The sequence below is a fragment of the Carassius gibelio genome, chromosome B1, assembly GCF_023724105.1.
Source record: "Carassius gibelio isolate Cgi1373 ecotype wild population from Czech Republic chromosome B1, carGib1.2-hapl.c, whole genome shotgun sequence".
NCBI lineage: Eukaryota > Metazoa > Chordata > Actinopteri > Cypriniformes > Cyprinidae > Carassius > Carassius gibelio.
Window position 1 is genome coordinate 6,876,252 of NC_068396.1, and position 23,065 is coordinate 6,899,316.

Genomic DNA, 23,065 nt, shown 5'->3' on the forward strand with positions numbered 1-23,065 from the left:
AAGCCTGTACTGAAAAACAGAAAAATGATCACAAGGCAGCAACAACCAAACTAAAACTGCGACATCTGGTGGCGTGGTGGTGGAACTGCTGAATGAGATATTACAATTATCTATACAGATGTTTGTTGATGTTGTACATTTAATTTACACTGAATTTTGATTTTGACATGATCAATGAAAACATATGATTTATTTAAACGAAGATGAAATGACATTTACCCAAGAACATGGATTTCATAGAGAATAATTTGGTAAAAATGTGAAAATTGCACTCAACACTGCCACTTACAGTAGAAATTATTATATAAGAACACTTAATGTAATGAATGATCAGTTTAAAGGGGTGTATAACATTACAACAGTGTGCAAGTTTTTCCTTTCGCATTTATTGATCAACCACAGGCATAGACTTAAATAATGATTCAGAGAGGAGGACGTTTCCTCGATAAAAAAGCACTAGTATGAAATAACATGGGCTTAATACAAATACAAAAACACTGCAGCAAAATCACAAATACCTTCATGTGAAAGGTTCACATTTTTATGCAGAGCAAATCAGCAGAATGGCTAAAAACACAATGCCTTGAACGGTTCTGAAAACTAGAAAAGGCACAAATGATATATACAGTGAGGTCGGGATTCGGTTTCAAAAGAGGATTCATTAATTTTACTGAATTAATATTTTTAATAACTCAAGGACAGGTAGGCAGCCTGAGAGTTTGGTGTCAAGTATCATGAAAAGACTAAACCAAATTCTACATTATAAATTGTAAGTTTTTTTTTTTTTAGGGAAAGCAACATTAAATTGTGCTATAATTTTGGCTTTGAGTCAGAGGTAAATTGTTTGATTAATTTTTACATGCTAAAACCACAATTTATTAAACAGCATTTTCTAGTTACTCAAAAGTAAGAGGAAGGATTCACAATGTGTACAGTCAGTATGCACTTATAGCTAACACAACTCCTCAAGCATCATATCAGTTTCAATAAATTGTGTTATTTTGCTAAATTCGAGGTCGATGCATTAATGCTATCCGAGATGCATTAATCTCAGGCTGATTGGCAGTGAAAGCTGTATGATGGATGTAAACTTCATACTGCATCAACAAAACTCCAAGTAAAACACACTGTAATAAAGCAACACCAAACAAATATTTAAACAGTCAACCATGGCAAAAAATTGAATATTTACAATGCAACAAAATAACGGAAAGTCATAAAATAATTTTTTAGAAACATACAAAAATGTATTACACTTCCAAAACTGAACATTATATGCAACACTTCCATAATACCACAGATATATCACTTACTGGGTTAATAAAAGTATCTGAATGGTCTCATGTATCTACAGAACAGTATACCGTTAATGCAAATCATAGAAAAAAAAATAAATAAAAATAAATAAATAAAATGTAAAAGTTCAAACTGAAACCTTCACAAACAGCCCTACTATCATCTCAAACCTTAAGAGTTCAAAAACGTACCTGACAGAGTGATGCAACTCATGTGTAAATACTGTACATTCAATGGCATACACATTTCAGCTGTAAAACCTAATTATCAACAATATAATGAATTTGTTGCTAAGTATGTTTGTGTACACCTGGATTACAACTATTGGCCAAACACTTTCTATATTCATAGTACATGAAATATTATTTTAAAATGTAAAGCAATAATAAATACACATTTAGAAACATTCTGATACAACCAGTAACTGTTAAGAGTTTTATATGATTGAGAAGGCCATGCAAATTTAAATACCTGTTTAATAGACTTTAGTTTAGCAACTATAAAAACTGCAGACTTCTTCTGTTTGTGTGTGAGTGTTTCTGTGGTTGTGATAACCAAATTGTTCCTGATCTCCCATTAGCCCTGATCAAAAATACAAGTTATCTACAGAGTTCAAGTTATTCAAATATGTATGGCCTAAAGGAGCACAGCACAAATGGAATGCTTAAGAAATTGTGATGGTTTCAGCCAATAAAATGGCAACCCTGAGAGCAAGAGCTTTGTCTGATCAGTCCAATGAACCTTGATCAGGACAGACCATTGAAGCTGAGACTTTACTATAGTTAAAGCAAAAGTGAAAGGTCATCATTTACACCATCATGTTGTTCCAAACCTGCATGTTTTTCTGTCTTTCACAGAACATGAAAGGAGGTCTACAACATTTATAGTACTCTATAGTTGTATTTTTGTTATTAGTGAAACTGAACAGTGCCAGTTCCAAAAACGAAGCTTGTTTTTACCAAGGGATGGATGAATGGATAAATAAAATTAATTGACTACTTGTCTCACAATGAAATTTTTTGCTCCTCACAATTCTCAGAAAACTATCATAATTTTAAGATGTAAATTCGCAATTGTGAGGAAAAAGTTAGAGTTGCGATAAATAGAATTACGAGATGTAAACTCAGAATTCATAGAGAAAAGTCATATTTTCAAGATAAAAACTCAGAATTGCAAAAGGAAAAGACACAATTCTAAGTTTACATATTAGAATTCTGAGTTTTCTTTTAGTGAGATAAAAGTCTAGGGCTTTAGAATGATTAATCTTGATTAATCACATTCAAAATAAAATTTTATGTTTAAATACTAAATGTGTATATTTATTATGTATATATAAACACACATACACATATATATGAAGGAAAAATTAATTATACACATGTATTAATGTTTACATAAAAATTTTTTTTACAAATATATACATTTATGTGTGTATATTTCTACATACGTAATAAATATAGAGTACACAGTACACACACCTAGTATTTACACATAAACTTTTATTTTGAATGGGATTAATCACAATTAATCGTTTTGAAGCCCTAAAAAAAAGTCACAACCGCCTTTTTTCTTATCCTGTGTTGGAAACAAGCTTCCATAAAAAAGAGCAGCCTGGACATTCTGCTAAACAGAAGAAAGATAAAAATGGAGGTAAGGAACTGAACAGGTGTGTGAGTAAATGCTGACAGGTTTCAGTTTTGGGTGCATTGTTTCTTTAATGACTCTCAGGTGAAGGCAAAAAGCTGATGTTTTTCATACACTATTAAGTTCTCATATAAAATAAATGGTAATACAACATCTACAGCAGCTGTAAATTGAAATGAATAAATAACAACTTAAATAAAACACTTGTTTTTAGATTTTCACTGAAATGGAATGCAGTAAAACAGGCAAAAGTCTCAATGCTGTAAAAAAGTGAGCTATTTTCCTATGAGGTAACCCTTAAAATTATTTGTTGGTGCAATCCTATGATGTAGTCATGCTGATTAAGTCATATAAGATCAATTAAAATGTTAAATAATAATTTGACTTGATTAAAATCTATAAATAAATGTTACCACATTAAACACATTTTAAAATCATAATATGAGAGTCTGAACTTTTCAATTAAACCATGAAATCAGATGACCAGTCCAAGACAAAGTCATCAAGCACTTATGGCATTTTCCCAAAGACATTGCACATCCAAAAATGCAACAGACCAGCACTAGACTAGAAGCATGGAGAATTGATACTGTGTACAGTAATATGAAATGTATTCATATTTCTGACAGAAATTAAACAATCTCCACACTGGCAGTGGCAGAATTAGTGGAATAATCCAAAGTCGGTTTAAAGACACTACATACAAATCTTTAAACGGTTTTCAAGTAAGTACTATCCAGGATGAATGTTTTTACAAATGTCTGGCAGTGATTTTACCTTCAAATTGTAAACCTTAATGTAATATGTCTAGTTTTTTTTTTTTTTTTTTTTTTTTTTTTACTTTCTTGTTCAGGATCCACACGACCTCAGGTTCAAAATGACCCTTGCTGCTTGCAGACTCACAAAGGCTAGATGTAATTTCTGTTGTATGTGCTAATTGAAGACCTATCAATAAGTGACAAGAATGACATCAGTCAAACCGTTCGCTAGCAAAAACACAACAGAGCAAATAAACAATACTGCTTATGCTTAAGTAGCACTTCTGTGACAAATATATATTCAAATGATTGTGTGGTTAGGTGTATGTACGTGTGTGTCACCGGGCCGTACTGGTTGGTTGATTGACAGGTGTGTACAGGTACTTCCAGATGGCATAGTAATGGATGCCTGCTCCCATTGCAACAAACAGGTGCCATATAGCGTGAGCAAAGGGCACTATTCCATCACTTTTAAAGAACACTATGCCCAAAACATAACACCCGCCACCAACCAAGAGCTCACACAGACCTGACCTGTCTGCCTATAAAGAAAACAGACATTTCATTGATTTCTAATTAGTCTTTCATTACAATTTCCATTAAAAAGCGTTTATTTTCTTACCATAGAGAGGATGACAAGAGCAGGGAAAACACCCATTGCTACGTAACAGATCAGCTCTACAGCTTTAAACCTGTAACACGAAGGACGCAAGAAACATGTTCACCTTTAACACAGAAAACGTTCAAGGTGTTTTTTAATCTTTATGCAGCATGCATTTCAAATTATATGTATTCAAGATTTTTCTAATGATTCCATCATGTTTAATATATTTATAAGGGAATATTTCACCCAAAAATGAAAACGGCTGAAAATGTACTCCCCCAGCACTGCAGGGGATCCCCTGGTGACAAAGTGATGTCATGTTAAATTTCTCCTAACCTGTTACAATCTACATATTGGAAAGATTGAGAGTGGCTACATTTTCAGTGAATTTTAATTTTTGTGTGGACTAATTCTTTGCTTTTCAAAATAACAAAATCAGTCAAAAGTCATTTTAATAAACAAAACAAAAAAAAAAAGTGTAAAAAATATTATTTAACTTACAATCTGCAAAGCAGTGGACAAAAGTGCAAATGTGGTTTAGGCATAAAATTTTGTCTACATAATCAATCATACATTCGAAAAACAACTGAGAACTGAGCAAATAGTTGTCAAAAGAAAAAAAAAGATCTATCAAAAGCACATCATATTTTGTAGAAAAATGTAAGGTGCCAAGGCAAAATAAGACACTAGTTTTGGAATCAGCACCTCTAAATTAGAAAGAAATGTATTTGATTTAATTCAACAAATGTGATGCAGGGTACTGTGATGAACAAAATAGAAAAATCAATGCTATTTTTTACTAAATAAATCTAGAACTTCGAAATGAACACTATTAATCATTATTAATGATAACTTTAATACTCTTAAAACATGCATACCTTTCATGGAAGAAGAACACATAGGCAGTTCCTCCAGAGGCCATCACCCAGACCACCCAACGCATGTTGGCAGCCCATGGACCAAGATCCCGCAGTGTCAACCTGCCATAAATACATTCGATTCTTCATTAAAGTTATTGTGAACATCAAACTATCTGTGAAAGTCTCACTGTTTATTTTTCAGTATATATAAATCCTAAATGCACTGTACAGTATGTAAATTTGGATAAAGTTTGCCAAATAAATAAAATAGAATTGACATTTATAACTGAAATATATGCAGCTTTGTATCAAGTAATAATAACTAAAACACAAAGCATTGAAAAAGCTGTTTATTTAACTAAATATGTAGAAATTGTTATAAACTGCATCAGTTTAATATTGCTCAGAAAATTATCTAAATTTCTCAAAAAACTCAGTTTGGCTTGACATAATATTTATAATAAAATAAATACATCTAAATACACTGTTTTAAGTTTACCATCACTATTTCAGCTAAAATCTCCCCATTCACACATTTTAGTGGAAACAAACTGAAAACCCTCGGTCAACACTCTTTACATTGTTATCCATCTCCACACCCAAAACTCAGTGTTAATTTATGAAAGCTATACACAAATCCATTAATCCCCAATGCAGACTCAAATCCAATTTCTCACATTGCTGCAGAAACAACAATCACTATTGACATGTTCTTACCAAGGTGTGTAGGACGCTGCAATGAAGAAATAGATCACCATCCTATCACACATGTGGAAACAGTTCTCAACCGATCTAAAAAATAAAGTAATAGGAATTCAATTTGGATTGGATTTACATTTAGGCCTGAAAGATGATGAGATTGCAAGTACATGTAGACACTTGCAGCTACACAAACTTAATTTCAAGAAATTAAACACAACATACACTTGTAACTCGTTAGACAGATATTCAAGTTCACAGAACACAAACTGAAAATGAACTGAAACTCAAAAAGTTTTAGATCATACTCTTACCGGAGATGAGACTTTTTCCAGGAGATAGTATGGAAAACTGTGGATATGATGAAAAGGCTTGACAGTCCTGCCCCATAGAGCCATGCTGAAATCTCCTCCCAGTGGTCATCAGATAAGAGGTACAACAAGATCCCACCCACAATGCTGGGAATGATCCAGAGCTGAGAATAAAATACAGGCACAGATCATAATCACCTGTGTGAACTGTAGAGGAAATGATTTCAATATAATTATAGATACATAATTATGATTAAAAATGAATTTAAAAAATGAAAATTTGCTTAAAATTTACTAACCAACAGGCCATCCATTTTTATTTTATTTTTACATTTCAGCATAATTTTCAGATTTTTCCACACAATCCTAGAAACTCTAGAAAGTTTCCAGAAATTTACCATAAAGTTCTGCCTCTTTTCAACCATGTAGATACAGTAAGTTGTTTCTTCATCTGAACAGATTTTGAGAAAATTGGCATTACACATCACTTGCTCACTGTTGGATTCTCTGCAGTGAATGGGTGCCGTCAGAATGAAAGTCCAAACAGCTGATAGCAACATAATAATCCACACCATTCCAATTAAAAATGTTAAAGGTACAGGTTGTAGGACCTGCCACTAGAGGGCGCACTACCAAAACAATAACAATCGTGTGGTTTGATGATGCTAAGGAGGAGTGTGGAATGATGGGATTTGTTGTCTTCTACCCAACCACTGATGGCCATCAATCAGACGGAAAGATAAATCATGGATTTAATTGATTACTGTTTAGTCAGATTATATGAAAATGATTACCACTTGTTCAACAAATATATACACTAGTGTACATTAAAACATTCGCGTACACTCGTGTACATAGCAAATGCGAGTTCAACGATTTCCGTGAGTAGATTACATACAAAGTCAATGCAAAGACGCAATCAGACTATGAATCAGATGCCATGTCCTGCATTTGGGGTGTATTGCCCATAATAGTAATCTTGTTGAACGTTATAGCCTAATAGCATACGTTTTCTGTAAAGACTACAGTCTAGTAAAACACAAGTGAGATCGGCATCTTTTTCTAGTTGAATTTTGTTGCAAAGCTCTCTCATCTAGAAAATGCAACACCGATATTGATCCTCGCTCTTTCTCTCCTCTTGTCCCAAACTCTTCTTGGGTCGTTTGGTTGGCCCATACGCTTACGTTTACGGGAGCTGTCCTTGTCGACAGAACCAGCGGCAGACGGTAAACAGTAATTCAATTCAATTCAATTCAAGTTTATTTGTATAGCGCTTTTTAAAAAACAAATCGTTACAAAGCAACTTTACAGAAAATTATGTTTTCTACAATATTTAGTAGTAGCTAGTAGTAGTAATTATGTTCCATAAATAAGTAACACAACCCACCATAAAACATGCAAGAAGAAGTAAATAAGGAACTGCTTGAAGCAAGCTAGTGGTTTGCTGGACGCTAGACACTTCTTCCGCATTTGTCCACGACACTGTTGTCATGTGGTTCATGTCAGTAAAGGCGGTAATAAAGGGCAACTAACGTTATTGACAGGCGACTACACTGCCTCGTGTCACTGTTTAGAATTGGAAATTTCTCATGATTTACAAATAGTTGAAAACATTAGAGATATTGTTAGTAATCAGCTGGACAAAATATATAACAGCCTAGTGTTTTTTTGATATTTTACTGCAAATATCTTACAAATTGTACCTTTAAGTAATAAACTGTGTTGTTAAGAAACAAATCCATCAAGACGTTTCAATTCTAAATCTATGTTTCTGTCCAAATTATGAGTCCATAATCCTGTTGTCCTCTCACATCATAACATATTAGAATGGCTTTTAGACTTGTAAACAGTGCTTGATCTGAGCATATTTCTCTCATGTATTTTGGCTAGAAACAACAGTTTGAAGTTAAAAACATCTTGATGCTGGATTTGTTTCATACAAACAGGCAGCTTTTCACTTCACACTGAAACATTGAATGATGGACTGGAGTTGTGTGGATTATTGTTATTTTGTCTTCTGATGGCACCCATTCACTGCAGAGGATCCATTGGTGAGCAAGTGATGTAATGCATTTTTCCAAATCTATACATTTAAAGAAACAAACTCATCTACACTGTGGATGGCCTAAGGGCGAGTACATTTTCATTTTTGTGTGAATTTTTCCTTTAAGACTGTAAACATACAACTCACCGCATGTGTGGCACAGTTAGCAGCATGCTCATATTCTGTTGGCTGATATCTCTTATTAGATGGTGCACGATTGTTCATAAATCTAAAAAATAAATAAGAGCTAGAAAGTACAGGATGAAGTAATAGTAACTAAAAAAAAAAAAAAAAAAAAAACTAAATGCATAACTTACTATCAATCACCATCCTAAAGCATACTTAAAAGGACAAGGTGTGGCTCCTGAAATTTGTGATTGAATGTTGTTTAAATAAATCAGTTTTTTTTAATAGGTAATTTCAATAAAAATCTTTCTATAAATTCTAAAGTTTCCATGGGCTTGATGTACATACATATTCAACTGATGTAGGAAAGAAAAAAAATAATAATTTTTGCATTGTTTCAGTGTAATTGCTAATGAGTTAGTCACCATGTTGGTAAAATTATCATGTGACTGACAATAACTTTTGCTGTTGGCTGGAAGAGGCTATAGCCACAGCAGAGGAGTCTTTCACCCTTACAAACATCTCTGCACAGTGCTGATGTCACTGTTGTCATGGAAACATACTAGACTGAGACGAAAAGAGAAAGAGGCGGTGTGGTTTCTTTTTCTTCTTCTTATATACCACAGAGTGGCACTTTGAATTCAGGACCACAATTTTACGTTACAGTGTTTATGCCAAATAAAGAAACTTTAGTAAAATAAAGACATTCCTAGAAATGTGATGCAAAAATTGACAATTCTACTCTAGCAATGTATTACAATTTACTTCTCTTTAATTAGTAGAATGATTAGTACATAATGTCCCTGAATGTCAGTCTCCTGTGTTCATGATTAGAAGGGTTTAATACTAAAATGAGTTTGGAGTAGCTATTTGCCAAAACCAAAAAAAACTAACAGTAGTTGTGAGCACACAGCTGCATGATAACGTTAAACAATATAGACTGAAACTGCAATTAGGTCAAACAGAACTGATTTGACTTTTAATATGATTGCTTCTCTTAATGACCACATCTAGTTCAACACATCTGTCCTAATTTCTATTGTTAGCAACCCAAATAACATGGCCCAAATTTGTTCTAGTATTAATTAATACTGGTCACTCAGTCAACATTTGCTGTAACTTATGGACCCCACAAAAAACAATTGAGTTAATCTTTTATGTTGGCTTAATGTTTTCTGACAATCACTTGAGGAGTTGCTAAAACACGAAAATGTCTAAATGGATTTAATACAAATTTATTTATATTGCCTTTTCCACAAAAGGGTCCAAATATCAATAGGCTACATCATAATCTGATTCACTCTCTCAGGTCTGTATTTATTTTGAATTAAAATCATATTTTGGGTAGTTTTTCCATTTTTTTCTCACGCAAGAATATCAGGCTTTTAAGTAGATTTTAACAGTTTTACTTTAAGATCTCTCTCTCTATATATACAGTATATAGAGGAAAGTCACGTCGTCAAGCCCTATAGACATTAACGGAGCCTAAACGATGTTCATTTGAAAGCATAAGCGCCAGTCCAGCATCACTCAGTGTATCTTCCCATCAGCACATCCTCACGAAGCCAGGAATAATTAACGAGCTGATCCAGATGTCCACTGCACGTACACGGTTACGGTACTGAATCCCAGAGAGCTTGATCTCAGGCTCCACGTTCACGGTCGAATTTGAACCATAGTCGCAATTGTTCGTTAATACACATCACAAATCCGTCTTTTTCTACCACTCCGTCAAACATCAGTCAGACAACACGACAATCTGTTCAGGGAACGTAGCGATTATTAAAATGTATAATCCACGATGCTCGTATATAGATAATTACAATCGTATAAACATAAGACTTTCCAGATTCGACACGTGTACGTTTAATGACAAATACATAACGTAAAGCGTTCTTTGTTTGCATCTGGATGTCATGCACAACCCCAGAATGAGATACAATCTTATTTGAAAATAACGACACAAAACACTCACCTTACAAGTTTCATTTAAACGCGTAAATCCAACAGTTGATTGAGTAATGAAAACGTAGTTAAGTGCTTACACGAGGAGCTCGTCTTTCAGATACACACTACTCTACAAAACAATCGCTCTAACCATCATTCGGGTGATCAACTACAGAACTGAGCGAGCATTATGAGCAGTAATCCGGAAGTACAGCATGTAATAACGGTCTCAGGACTCCGGTCTTCCTGCAGAGAAAGACAAGTGGATCATCCGTGTAGGATGCTGCGTTTAATGGTCTATTAGATTTGTGTATTCATCCCAGATACTGGACTCGTGCCATATTTTCCCGCATGTGCTAGATTTTTATTTAAAGATTCACAATGGTATTGACCATTTATAAGACAAACCTACAAGGGTTACCACCACAATTACTCAGATTAATGAAAATAGCACCACTCCAACATCTTAACCCCTTAACTGTCACTCACAGTTTTGAACCGACTTTATAGTGCAAGTTCCAAACTAAATTTTTTATAATTCATGAAAATATTTTGTAACACATTGATGTACCATTTACATGGCAATGCAATGTCGGATTTTAAAATGGTTTTTAAAGGATGAATTTTGAGGTTTTCGGTTGATAATTTCAGATTTCTAAAATGTGATCGAGAAAAAAGGCTTTTTTTTTTCAAACAAAAAGGTAAAAACTCAAGTTATAATTTCGATTTGGATTCACTCGTCATCTATTACTTTCCCTACATAATTAAACATTGGTAAAATATATATTTGGGAGTCTTCGACCTTTCAAACAATATATAGTTGGTCAAGAATAGATTTCATTGTAATATAGTGAAGTAAAGGTGTCCCATATGAGGGAAGGGTGGCAGTTTTAAATTATAGTTACCAGATAACTACACACAAAAGGTTTTGTTCATGTTTTTATTAAGATATCATACATCTTAAAAGCACAAATTCTTTAAGACCATATTCAAAGTTTTAAAAATTACATTTGCACATTAGTGACATGAAGAGCCATTTCCAAAGTGTATAATCCCCAAATGGACTTAGTTTTATTTGCAGATGTAGACAAGATTTAAAAAAAGAAAAAGAAAAAAGGTACACCACACAAAAGCATACATCGAGTTGACCGTGCAGCCTCAACCAGTCCAGAGGTTTCTCGTCACTCCAGTCTTTACACCTATGCCTTTAAAAATGTTATTCAGAACCACCTGCTAAAATAGTCACTACCAGGGTATCATACATGCACTGGATTATTGAAGAAAAAACTGGGTAGGTCTCACCTCTCAAAAGACATCTTCTCAGTTAGGAACTTCATGCTTACCATCAGTGAAAGCTGACAAACAAGAGGAACATTAGTAAGGAGCATCAAACATTAAAATGCAAGACACCACAAGTCAAAGTTTATAAATTTTGACCAATAAACTTAATTAAAAGAGCCTCAGACTAGAAATTATAATCAGCTGCTGTAATACAGCGTTCATACGAGGTGTCAGAAAAGTATCAGAAGTCATCAGCGGCTCCAAGTCACATTTACTCAAGACCGAGTTAATGGATCAAGCTTAATTCACTTACCACCAAATTAACTCCTCGTCGCGTTCGTTGTGACTTCAAATCGATGCATCAAACGCAGATGTTCAGAAGCCAAAACGACTATGACGCGAATCATCCGAGGCCACGTGCTTCATCAATCCCATCACGAGGCAGCCTGGAAACTCTACAACCAGAGAAGATAAGTTTAACACGCAGTTCATGCGTAAATCCAACTCGAGCATTTCAAACTAAAATCTTGAGGGAGATCCGAGAGTTTAACGTAACCACACGCAACAAAAAGATCTTAAATTTAGACATCAATAGTAATCGTTACAGTAAATTATCATAGCCTTCTTAAGCGAGCGTTGAGGTTTGAAAACTAAACTGAAAGCAATGGAAGAGTACTTACACGCTCATAATCACAAAGCGACTTTCTGAAGAGGGCATGTTGCAGCGCTGCATTCACACCAAACAAAAGTTCGCTGAACAAAAAGGGAAGGCTAGTGGTGTCCCAGGATTTTTATAAGAAGTCTTCTTTGTGACCTCCACCAGCGTTTCAAAGACGCGTTCAAAGCTCATGTATGCCCTCTACTGGTTGGCTTGAATCTTTCATTGGAATACAGACATTGACATCAAAATAAAAAGTATCCAGTAACAAACAATTTTTATTAAGATACCCTTTATTTGTCAGGAATCTTTCCAATCTCGTAGCTGCAAAGCAGAATTACTCCTGTTGCTTAGATACCTGCATTGACTCACTACTAACCTCACTACTTACCTCTTATTTATCCATTCTCCTAGGCTCCTGTGGTTCTCCGGTGTCTCTACATCGTTCCTCCTGAGTGTCTCCTATGATCCCTTCTCCAGCCGCTCCTCTCAAGCGTGAACCCTGAGGTGTGTGCAATGTGTCTGCCATCCTGGTCACCCCACCGGCGGCTCTGGGAATTCCCAATACCCCAAACCTGACTCGGTGATCTCACTGAACTATCTCACCTGCATATCCCCCGTGTTCAACTAATTACATCTGTCAATAAATCTAACTCCCTCTTACCTTCTGCCTCAGAGTCTGTGTGTTCCGGAGAGTTCAGAAATGTTTTAACTTTAGATTCAGATACCTCCCTTAGAGACAGGGCAGATTGAGAGATGTCTATCTGTGGTGTAGCTGAAATTCCAATATGATTAATGGGCACTGTCATCTTTACAGAATTCACAAAATAAGAATTTAGAAGGGTCGCAGTTTCTATTGCCCTTTTAATCAAGGAGTAGTTATTTCTTACTGCTTTGTATTATGCCATTTCCCAGTTAGCTTTTTCAGTTCATCCCAATTTTTTTGTGATTTTTACCTTCGCTTCACCTATCAGACTAACAAAGAATTTTGCATTCAACTCTTGACTTCATTGGTTCATTTGTTATACTATGTGTTTGTGTTCTGTGATGGCAGCTCTTGTCTTATCTGAGCCTATATTTACCTGAACTCCATTACTTGCATTGTGCTGCTTTGAAAGAATGTCATTTTGGGGTCTGAAAGAGCCCATCATGAGGTGCTGAAGCACCTGTATTGCCCACCATCATCACATCTCTTTCATAGCATCCAGCACCCGCCAACTAGTCTATCAAACACCTATAATGCTATTTGCATATCACATTATTTATTGGTTCTTCCCAAAGGAATCTATATTTCCATTTTATTTTATGACACTTGAGTAAAATTGAGCACACAATCAACTGTGTAGATGAATCATGGTCACATGCGCATTATTATTATTTTCATAAATCATTACTAAATAGCCACAAACCACAAACTCCACATAAGCATGATTTTGGTGAGGTGTTAATAATAATGACGCAAGTGTCTGACCTTATATTATGCCACAAAATCTATCATTTAAGGGTGTAGATTTTCAAAAACTCTGGTTGCAGTGTGATCATGTAGACAGCAAAAACAGCATTTTTGGCTTGTGACCACAGAGTCAACACTGTTATCTCTGCCTACTGGAAACTTTTTCAGGCTTCTGATTGGCCAATATGGCTTTACGGTTGAGATTACATCGCCACCTGTTGGCTTAGCATGCTCTTTACAGTGCATCATTGCATGCATTTGCATTTTCATGTGGACAGAGATTTTATTTTTTTTTTAAATGGAAGAAGGAAAAACATGTGGACATAAAATCTCCTTGGTAAAGTATTCCACATCTCCTCATTCCTTGCTTTTTGCTCCCTCACAGTAGCGGCGCGTGACACATAATCATAGTGAACAAAGCTAAATTAAAATACTAGACTGGTAGATGAAAGGTGAAGAGGTAGCAGAGGTGAAATGCAAAGAAGAGAATCAAGCTGGTCCTTTTCAATTGCTTTACATATCCTAATCCTTTGTACTGGGGATGGGATAAATACATTTATTAATGATAAATATTGAAAAAAATTCAATATTGCATAGGATTTATTCGGTTAATACATTACAGTAATTTACAGGCTGTAACTGAATAGTTTTAATGCTATTGATGTGCGTAAAAAAATGCTTATTTTATTAGTAACCTAGCGTGTGCAAAAATACTGCAGAATCTTTGTTTTTCTTTATTTTACATGACTTATCTATTTTTTCCTGAAGCTTGCTATATATTTCCAAATTTATAAATGACCTTCTATGATCCTCTCTACATGCATTAATTATTTTATGATAATTTTTATATTATTTATTTTATTGTTATAAACTTTCACTATCCTCCAATCTATCATTGGCAATATGAACAATCTGTTCAATTGCTTTAAGTATCAGAACATCAATGTCATCGTTAGTGTCAATCTCATCATGGTAGTTCTTCACTGGGAAGATGTGGCTCATTGGCACACCCACTTTGGCACTCCACAACTCCATCTGGACAGGAACAAAATGTTAGGTCAGAAAACTGTGCATGGCTTTCAGACAAAACCTGATCAACATGTGGAATATGTAAAAGTATATATTTATTATAGCACATACCTTCTCTTTGATCTTCTTACATTTGTAGATCTTCCTAAGATCATTTTTGACCAGAGGACATGCCTCATCCACTTTAGTCATGACAATAACTTGAGGAATCCCTACAGCAAATGCAGAGACAGTGTGGGAGTTCTATAACAAGTTTTTTTTCTCTCTCTCTCTCTCTCTCAATAAAATTGAACAAATCTGCAGAAGCATTTTTTGAAAGACATGTTTGTATACACATAACTGAACCACATCATTTTCTTAATTTTTTTTCTTAATTTCCTTATCTTAATTTACTGTAAACAATCAAGTGGAAAAGTTTTACCCTTTTCACTGATTCTCTGGCGGACGATCCTCAACTTGTCAATGAGACGATCATCTGTGAATTGGACTGTATCCGCAGCTATAACGTAAACCAGGCAGAAACACTGGTCGGAGAGGTTGGGGTCACTGATGTAATGTTGATCATTATGACCGAGTGCCTGCTCCTGGTTGAACTAAGATTGGAAATTCAGCAAAATATGTTTAATGTCACATAGAAACATAGAATTTTGGCAATTAATGTAGTGCTTTATTACTTTATAGCCATCCTTGACATGTCCATACAAAGCATTAATGATATCTTCTGTTTGTGACCCAGCCAATATTTCAGGTTCCAAGCCCATGATGTCCTTGAAGATGAAGGGCAACGTTTTTTTCCCACATCTGATGGAGAATCCTTTGAGCTACAAAAAAAAAAGACCAAATACATTTTTGAACAGTTTTGAAGAAATCCTCATACTATTAACTAAAATGCTTACAATGCACAAGAGTGCTTTGGTGGCAAACTTACTATTCGTGTGAAACTATGACTGTAACCATCAGCTGCATTAACTAGTGCTCTTGAGGTAATCCGTCCTTGAAAGGCACTATCGACTGAGTTAATAAAGCTGGACTTTCCTGCTCCAATTTGTCCAGCTACCAGGATATTGATGTCTTTTACATCTTCATGACTTGTAGAGAAGTTTTTTAGTTTTTGTTTTAAGGCTTCTTTTTGTCTGTCAAAACAGTTGATTACAGAATTTCAGTGAAAGATGATTAGTTACACAGTACAGTATTTGGCACAATAGAGTCTTATTTGGAATATCATATTACTACAATACACTTTTTTGTGCTGCGGTTTTAGATCATTTAACCCTGAATTATGAACATTTCTTAAGTTTACCATTGTTTATATAAGCAAGCATGCACTTTTTTTGGAATTTGACCACAGTAAATATCTACACTTCTATAAGGTGAAATAAAGAAATTATGAGAAGCTGTTATGTATTTGGGCCAGATTGTTATATTTGGTTATAAAGGAAAATTAAAATTGTGCAGGTCAAAACTATTTTATGACAATAATGGCCATAAACTGCATTTCCACCACAGGAACTTTACCCAGAAACTAGGGACTTTGTTTTTGGAAGAGTTCATTTGCAAAAACTCTATAACTCCATTTATTATTTTTAACAATTCATAGGAATCATGCTTTTTCATTATGCATTTCAAATAATCTCAAACAAATTGCAGTTGGGTTATTTTGATTAAGATAAAAAATTACTTAGAAAAAAAAAACATAAAAAAAAAAAAACCAATAAAAATCATGATAAAAAAAAAAACGCCAGAGTTATCTGTCTTTGCAAATAAACCCTTAATTTATTAATATTAAGGCAACATCCAGCTATTATATAAAACATTTCCTTTTTAAAGAAACAGATAATTATACTTTATACATTAGAGAGATATATGAGCATATGCATAGAGAGTTATGTATTTTATAAGTAAATAAAATGTTTGGCTTATATTTGCACAGATCAATATTCTGCAGAAATCAATATTCTGAACTGATCCGTGGCTTATGTACATGTAGTCTCAGCCTCAGACATCACGTCAACGGACGCACGTCCTGATTTTACCAAGTCCGATGTGTTCCTAGGTCAACATATTTTGTTGACCCTGGAACAACATTTTACTCCAAAAATATATTCTTAACCATATCCCTACACCTAAACCTAACCTTAACCATGAGTAATCCCTAAAATCAGAGGAAATGATAGATGAATGACACTGATGTACAAGCACCAAACACTGATTTTAAGCATAAACTTCACAAAATCTATAAACTGGTTCTTCAAATCTGATTGGTTAATCACAATGTTGTTCCAGGGTCAACAACGATGTTGTCCCAGGAACATGTCTCACTTGGTAAAATCAGGTTAGGCTCAACGGACTGTTGGCTAAACGTCTGCTGCATATGGGATACAAAAGTGGAAACACTTCAGGAGTGTCAAAGTCATCATCGGATTGGTTGAATTCTACAGGTTTTCCCATAGACATGCAGGGATTTCCTTAAAGTGTATGTGTCGCATTTTTTAACGTTCCACCTGGAAACGAAGATACTGTGGTGCCAGATCCCCTCACGAAGGAAGAAAGACTTATTGTTTACAACTGTGACAACGAGCCCTTATCAGTATCAATTAAACACTGGATTTTCAAAAGTATGTGAAATAGCATAGTTCGCAGCATAGAATCTTTAAAATACATCTGAGAGTTTTACACACCGGTCTGTTATTGATGACATTTCCATCAGTGTTAATTTTGGCAGGCATTTTTGTATTAGTCTTAGTCTTGGGATGAAAATGCTTAATAGTCTTAGTGACAATTTAGTCATTTGAGTCTTTCATAGTTTTAGTCTAGATTTAGTTGACGAAAAGTCATTTAATTTTTGTCAGCTTTTAGTCACTACATTTAGTCAATAGTTTTAGCCAAACTGTTGTTACCAAAATGTATTTTGGTAGCTATTTTATATGTATAATATATAAAATAAGAATTAATTCTTCTATTTAGACAACATCAATTAAGCTTATGAGAAATTTGAATCAAGGTCTGAATTTGAAAGTGACGTGACATTCAGCCAAGTATGGTGACCCATACTCAGAATTCATGCTCTGTATTTAACCCATCCAAAGTGCATATACACAGAGCAGTGAACACACACACACACACACACACACACACGGAGCAGTGGGTAGCCATTTATGCTGCAGCACCCAGGGAGCAGTTGGGGGTTCGGTGCCTTGCTCAAGGGCACCTAAGTCGTGGTATTGCCAGCCCAAGATTCGAACCAACAACCCTAGGGTTAGGAGTCATACTCTCTAGCCACTATGCCTTTAACAGAAGTGAAAAAGGAGCAAATTATAAAAAAAGTATATTTAAAGAAGCACAATAAGACAAATACAACAGAGATACGAATTAAACTAATTTTTCAGATCTTGTGTATACATTTATTTAACATATTTTGTTGTTTAACATTAATGACAAATGCTGTCCCTTTAAGATGTAAGGGATGCATGAAATACTGACACATGTTCAGTTTTCACCCACCTGTTCACGTTCACTTGATCCATAACTGGCTGTATTCACGTGAGATACTAGATAAGATAAACATTTGAACTGTTGTTTGTGTATTTAAGCGCTGAGAACTTATCTGAAAGAGAGCACCGCCATCAGCGAGATTCCACCTGTCCCGCCTTCATTAACTTTAAATTAATCGACAATGAATTGTGACTCCCGTCTGGTCACCTTATCGCTATCCCTTCAGGTGCTGAGGCCATTGTTTCAGATCACTGTACTGAGAATAGATATGCGAACGGCCTCTATCTGATCACAATCCAATGACAGGGTGGCACATTTTGAAGGACAATAGCCTAAAGGATGCATTTTGAATGTCCGGTAGTCCTCAAATAACGTTATGGTCCAGTCTCGTCTAGTCTCGTCTAAATTTGTCATTAGATATTATTTTTAGCTCGCCTTAGTCACATAAAAAATGTTTGTTAACGAATATTTTTCGTGTCGTCTTCGTTAACGAAATTAACACTGATTTCTACACCTCGAAATGTTTCACTGAATGAAACGAGCAGTGATTGGTTGTTTGGCATGTCAGTCAAACGGCCTCATGGGCGGGCCTTGGCCAATGAAAGCTGCCATGAATTCCAGACCTTCAGCGGTCAGTCTGAAGGTCTGGCTATGTGAGACTATGCATGTAACTTACCCCCAGGAAAAATTCCTCCATGGTTTATCCAGTTCTGTGAAAAAACATATTCGTAAATTACGTAAACAATAATTTGGTGTGTGCATGTATGATTTGTTTATGAATAGTAGTAATAATAATAAAAAAACACTTTAGAATAGCGAACAAATTTCCTATTTACTAATTTGCTGCTTATTACCGGTTAGTAAGGTAGATGTTAAGGGATCTATAATATTGTCATACAGAATAAGGAATTAATATTCCTATTATATTAAATATGCTTGTAATATGCATGCTAATAAGCAACTAGTTAATAGTGAGAAATGGACCTTAAAAAAAAGTGTTACCAAAAATAAACAAATAATAATAAAATCATATGGAATAGGGAATCACTCACCTTTTTGTTGTTGCTGCCACTGCTGTATTAGTTTTTCATCTTGTTTTGTTAATAACAATCCCATGTCGTTTATTCTTATATTTATATCAGCTCTTTTTTGGTACAAAGTTGTCTTGTATCTAACTCAAAGCAATCAAGTCTGTGCTGCAGCTGTTTTATATATTAATTTACTTTCAGTTTCATATGCTATATTTGTCACATACATACAAGCAATGAAACCCCCATCCAGAAACAGGAGCACTTCATAACAAGTCCACAAACTTGGGCTTCATTTCCCGGAAAAAGAAACTGAAAGTAAGTTGAATTAAGTTAAATAGGTTATTCAAACGATTTTTCAACAACAACAAAAAGCCATCCATGACTAAAGACTTACAAAGAAAGACTGAGATTAAACTAAATTTTATTTCACACTCTCTATGCAATAAATCATATATAAGGATAGAAACAGAAACAGAAAACAAACAAACAAACAAACCTAAATCAATAAATACAAATAAGAAAAAGTAAGCTTTTACAGTATAGGCCTATAACAGAAATTCTCTAATAAATGATGCAAATACCTTGATTTGGGACTTTTCAGGTCTCATTATGTCTCCAAATATATTAAAATTCCTCTTTAAAAACTACCAAATCAACAGAAGAGGAACAGTTGTAACATATTGTTTATTAGCACTTAATGCTTTTCTGTGTCTCAAACAGGCTATAGTGGACATGTTTTACCTGTTGTGGACATGATACTATGCCAAATTTTTTTTTTCTGATTGATTGATCTTCTCTTGGTATCCTTAATTCTTATGTGATGTTTCCTATATGTAGTGTAATCTCAGGGTTTATAAGTATTTCAGTTTAGGTATGCACAAGTCTTTCAGGATATAGATGTTCAGATAACATTTTATTAAAGGGAGAATTAATGTTTAAGTCAAGATAAATTTAGCCTTTACATCCAACTGACTTTCAGTTTTTCTTTCTGGTAAATGTAGCCCGAGTTTATGGATTTGTTATGAGGAGCTTGTGTTTCTGGATGGGGGTTTCATTTGGCCTGAAAGTATGTGACAAAAATAGTGTGCAAAACAGAAAGTAAATTTATTTATAGTACAAATGATTGTGGTGCAGTTACTTTTCGCCTACTGTGTTTTGAATACTATGAATTCTGATTAGAGCCTGACCGATATGGATTTTTGGGGGCCGATGCCGATATTAACTCGAAAAGAGCCGATTTATAAGCCGATATTTTGATTTTGAAAATAAACTGGATATTAGACCCATTTCCTATAAGCTGCACTTACACAACATTCAATAGCAAAATATCTGCCTGTTCTATGTATGTGGGCTGTATAAACCATTTTCCAGAAGGGATTATGTTAAAAAAAAAGCCTTAGATTATGGTCTCAATGACTAAACAATTGCACATCAAAAGCATATATTTTTTAATGATCAGGTTTTAAACATTTAACACTTTTACTTTCTTCCAGTTGAAGCTGGTTTTAACAGTATGTGTGTGTACTGTAAATAAATTATAATACTAAAGTTAAAGTATTTCCAGAAGTAGTCCCACACTTTGCTGCTACAGCATTCACCTTTTTCAGGTATCTGTAGGGCAGAAAGAGAGACAGAGAAAGAATAAGCATGTGTATTAATAATATCACCACGTATCATTACTCATGTCATCATTAGAATTATAATAAACAGGGATCTCCTACATAGGCAAAAATGAGAAATATATATATATATATTTATTTGTCAAGCAATAGGTATTAACCTCCTTATATTTAACAATATTATTTCAACGTTTTCCTGTTATGTCTGTAAAGCTGCTTTGAAATAATATGTAAGAAAAAAAAAAAAAAAAAGCGCTTGTTCAGCTCACATTTATTTACATGTCCCCTCTGGTTTAATCATTTCTGACGCACCTACTGTAGTTACTGTAACTACTCTATATTTGCTCTCACAGACACATTCGCAACGGACCTGTATATCTTCTCCTCTTCTCTTTGTGCAGTCTGAATCAAAACATCGTCATGCGCTAGCGAATGTAAAGTTAGCCTACTGTTACCGGAAGATTACCGAATTAATTCGAAGTTGAATGGTTAACGTTAGTGCCATGAACACACCGCTGTCAATTTTGAGAAGAACCACCTTCAAACAAGTTAATTAGCAAGCATTCAAGGGGCCTGCTAAAAAGGAAGCTATATTAGCGTTAGAGTAACGTAACCAGCCTGAATTCACCAAATTGTTCCCTGGACCTGAGGGTAGCCTCTTCTTCCTTGCTTCTCTCTTAATTCTCATCAGCAGGACTAGCGCTATCGCGCGCTTCTTACAACGGGACAGATACATGTTTGCTGCTGACCGAAAGGAGGAACAACAGACTATGAAAGAGCTCCCGCTAAAAGTTTTTAAAACTCCGCCTACGCCATAGCGCAGCGCAGCGCAAATCGCGTTGTATCTGAAGAGCAACGCTGAACCCAGCGGGCAAGCGCGGTGCATACCGTGTCCTGTGTGAAAGGCAGACATGGGGACTTGTGACTTGGGGACTTGTGACTTGGTGACTTGGACTCGAGTCGACTCGAGTCGCTATTTTTAGGACTTGAGACTTGACTCGGACTTGGAAGTTAAAGACTCGGGACTTGACTTGACTTGAGACATGATGACTTGAATGACTTGAGTGTTAATCAAATCATGTTTTCAGTTTGAATATAAAATATATAAATAATTTTTTAAAAATAAAGTTGATTACTCAGCTGGAGTGCAGGCTGAGAATAGCGTCGTGACTGGATCAGGACACTATCATCAGTCATGCCCTCTCTACCTTACACACACCACGCCCACTTAAATCAGATATCACATCACATCAACATGTCAGCCTGAGAGGTACCGAGGGTCATCGCTTTTGTCTTCAATAGTTCGCGACTAAAAACGCGTGGAAAACGCTAGTCGCGCCGCTTTCTCCTTCTTTCCAAAGCGCTCGGACAGAAGTGCTCCTGGGGCGTCTGTCGTTGCTAAGCATCCATGACACGCTCTCTCTCAATGAAGACGCAGAAATTTCAGCAAAGGATAAATGGATTTGCAGCACTAAAAATCGCTCGCACTAGCTCTGCTACTAAATTCATTTCAAAATGGCAATCCATATACAGCTATGAACAGCTGTTCCTTCATCTTAGCTGAGCTATCAACGTTGATACGGGAAAGGATGAAGCTGGTTGGTTAGTTATTGTCACATGACCTGAAAAGTTTAGATGTTTTTAACTCGATGCGGTGCGCGTCGTGAGCGCGTTGCTTCCATTATGAGCGCGCATACCGCGCGCCTACATTGGAAATAACGAACTTGCGCGCGCAAAAGACGTGATGTGAACTGCCCTTAATGATCCGCTAGCAGGCCGTCAAAAAAACGCATTGAATGGGGCGGCGCTAGGGCTGGGCTAAGGGGGCATAAGCCCCGAATATTTTGTTACCTTGTCTTTCTCAAAGAGCAAAACAATTAATCAGAAAAACAAATGTAGCTGCCGCGATTACCCAATCATGAGAAGTGCATATTACATATATATATACATATATACAGTACAGACCAAAAGTTTGGACACACCTTCTCATTCAAAGAGTTTTCTTTATTTTCATGACTATGAAAATTGTAGAGTCACACTGAAGGCATCAAGGGCTATTTGACCAAGAAGGAGAGTGATGGGGTGCTGCGCCAGATGACCTGGCCTCCACAGTCACCGGACCTGAACCCAATCGAGATGGTTTAGGGGTGAGCTGGACCGCAGACCGAAGGCAAAAGGGCCAACAAGTGCTAAGCATCTCTCAGGGATCTCCT

General features: G+C 35.4%; 2 protein-coding genes and 1 non-coding gene across 5 annotated transcripts; all 3 read right to left on the bottom strand.

The window, feature by feature from the left end:
* Positions 1 to 364: 364 nt before the first annotated feature.
* On the bottom strand, positions 365 to 12,394 carry LOC127949275 (monocyte to macrophage differentiation factor 2). Of its 3 annotated transcripts, XM_052546327.1 has the most exons (10): positions 12,251 to 12,394; positions 11,884 to 12,025; positions 11,592 to 11,644; positions 10,318 to 11,494; positions 8,364 to 8,445; positions 6,176 to 6,336; positions 5,880 to 5,954; positions 5,181 to 5,282; positions 4,321 to 4,390; positions 365 to 4,240 (listed from the first exon to the last, which is right to left on the bottom strand). In XM_052546327.1, exons 4-10 carry the CDS (start codon positions 10,329 to 10,331, stop codon positions 4,037 to 4,039), a joined length of 708 nt encoding a protein of 235 aa, XP_052402287.1. In that variant the 5' UTR covers positions 10,332 to 11,494; positions 11,592 to 11,644; positions 11,884 to 12,025; positions 12,251 to 12,394; the 3' UTR covers positions 365 to 4,036. The 3 variants fall into 3 exon arrangements, with proteins under 3 accessions (XP_052402287.1, XP_052402285.1, XP_052402286.1); XM_052546325.1 differs by lacking the exon at positions 10,318 to 11,494; XM_052546326.1 differs by having other exon boundaries at positions 10,318 to 11,644.
* LOC127949752 (small nucleolar RNA SNORD60) lies at positions 11,745 to 11,830 on the bottom strand. Its single transcript, XR_008152430.1, has one exon. It is a non-coding gene; the product is annotated as a small nucleolar RNA SNORD60 (small nucleolar RNA).
* A 1,880-nt stretch (positions 12,395 to 14,274) lies between the features above and the next one.
* On the bottom strand, positions 14,275 to 19,536 carry LOC127949271 (interferon-induced protein 44). Its single transcript, XM_052546321.1, has 7 exons — positions 19,255 to 19,536; positions 18,879 to 18,912; positions 15,639 to 15,843; positions 15,385 to 15,531; positions 15,132 to 15,303; positions 14,822 to 14,922; positions 14,275 to 14,716 (listed from the first exon to the last, which is right to left on the bottom strand). Exons 1-7 carry the CDS (start codon positions 19,316 to 19,318, stop codon positions 14,546 to 14,548), a joined length of 894 nt encoding a protein of 297 aa, XP_052402281.1. The 5' UTR covers positions 19,319 to 19,536; the 3' UTR covers positions 14,275 to 14,545.
* Between the last annotated feature and the right edge of the window lie 3,529 nt (positions 19,537 to 23,065).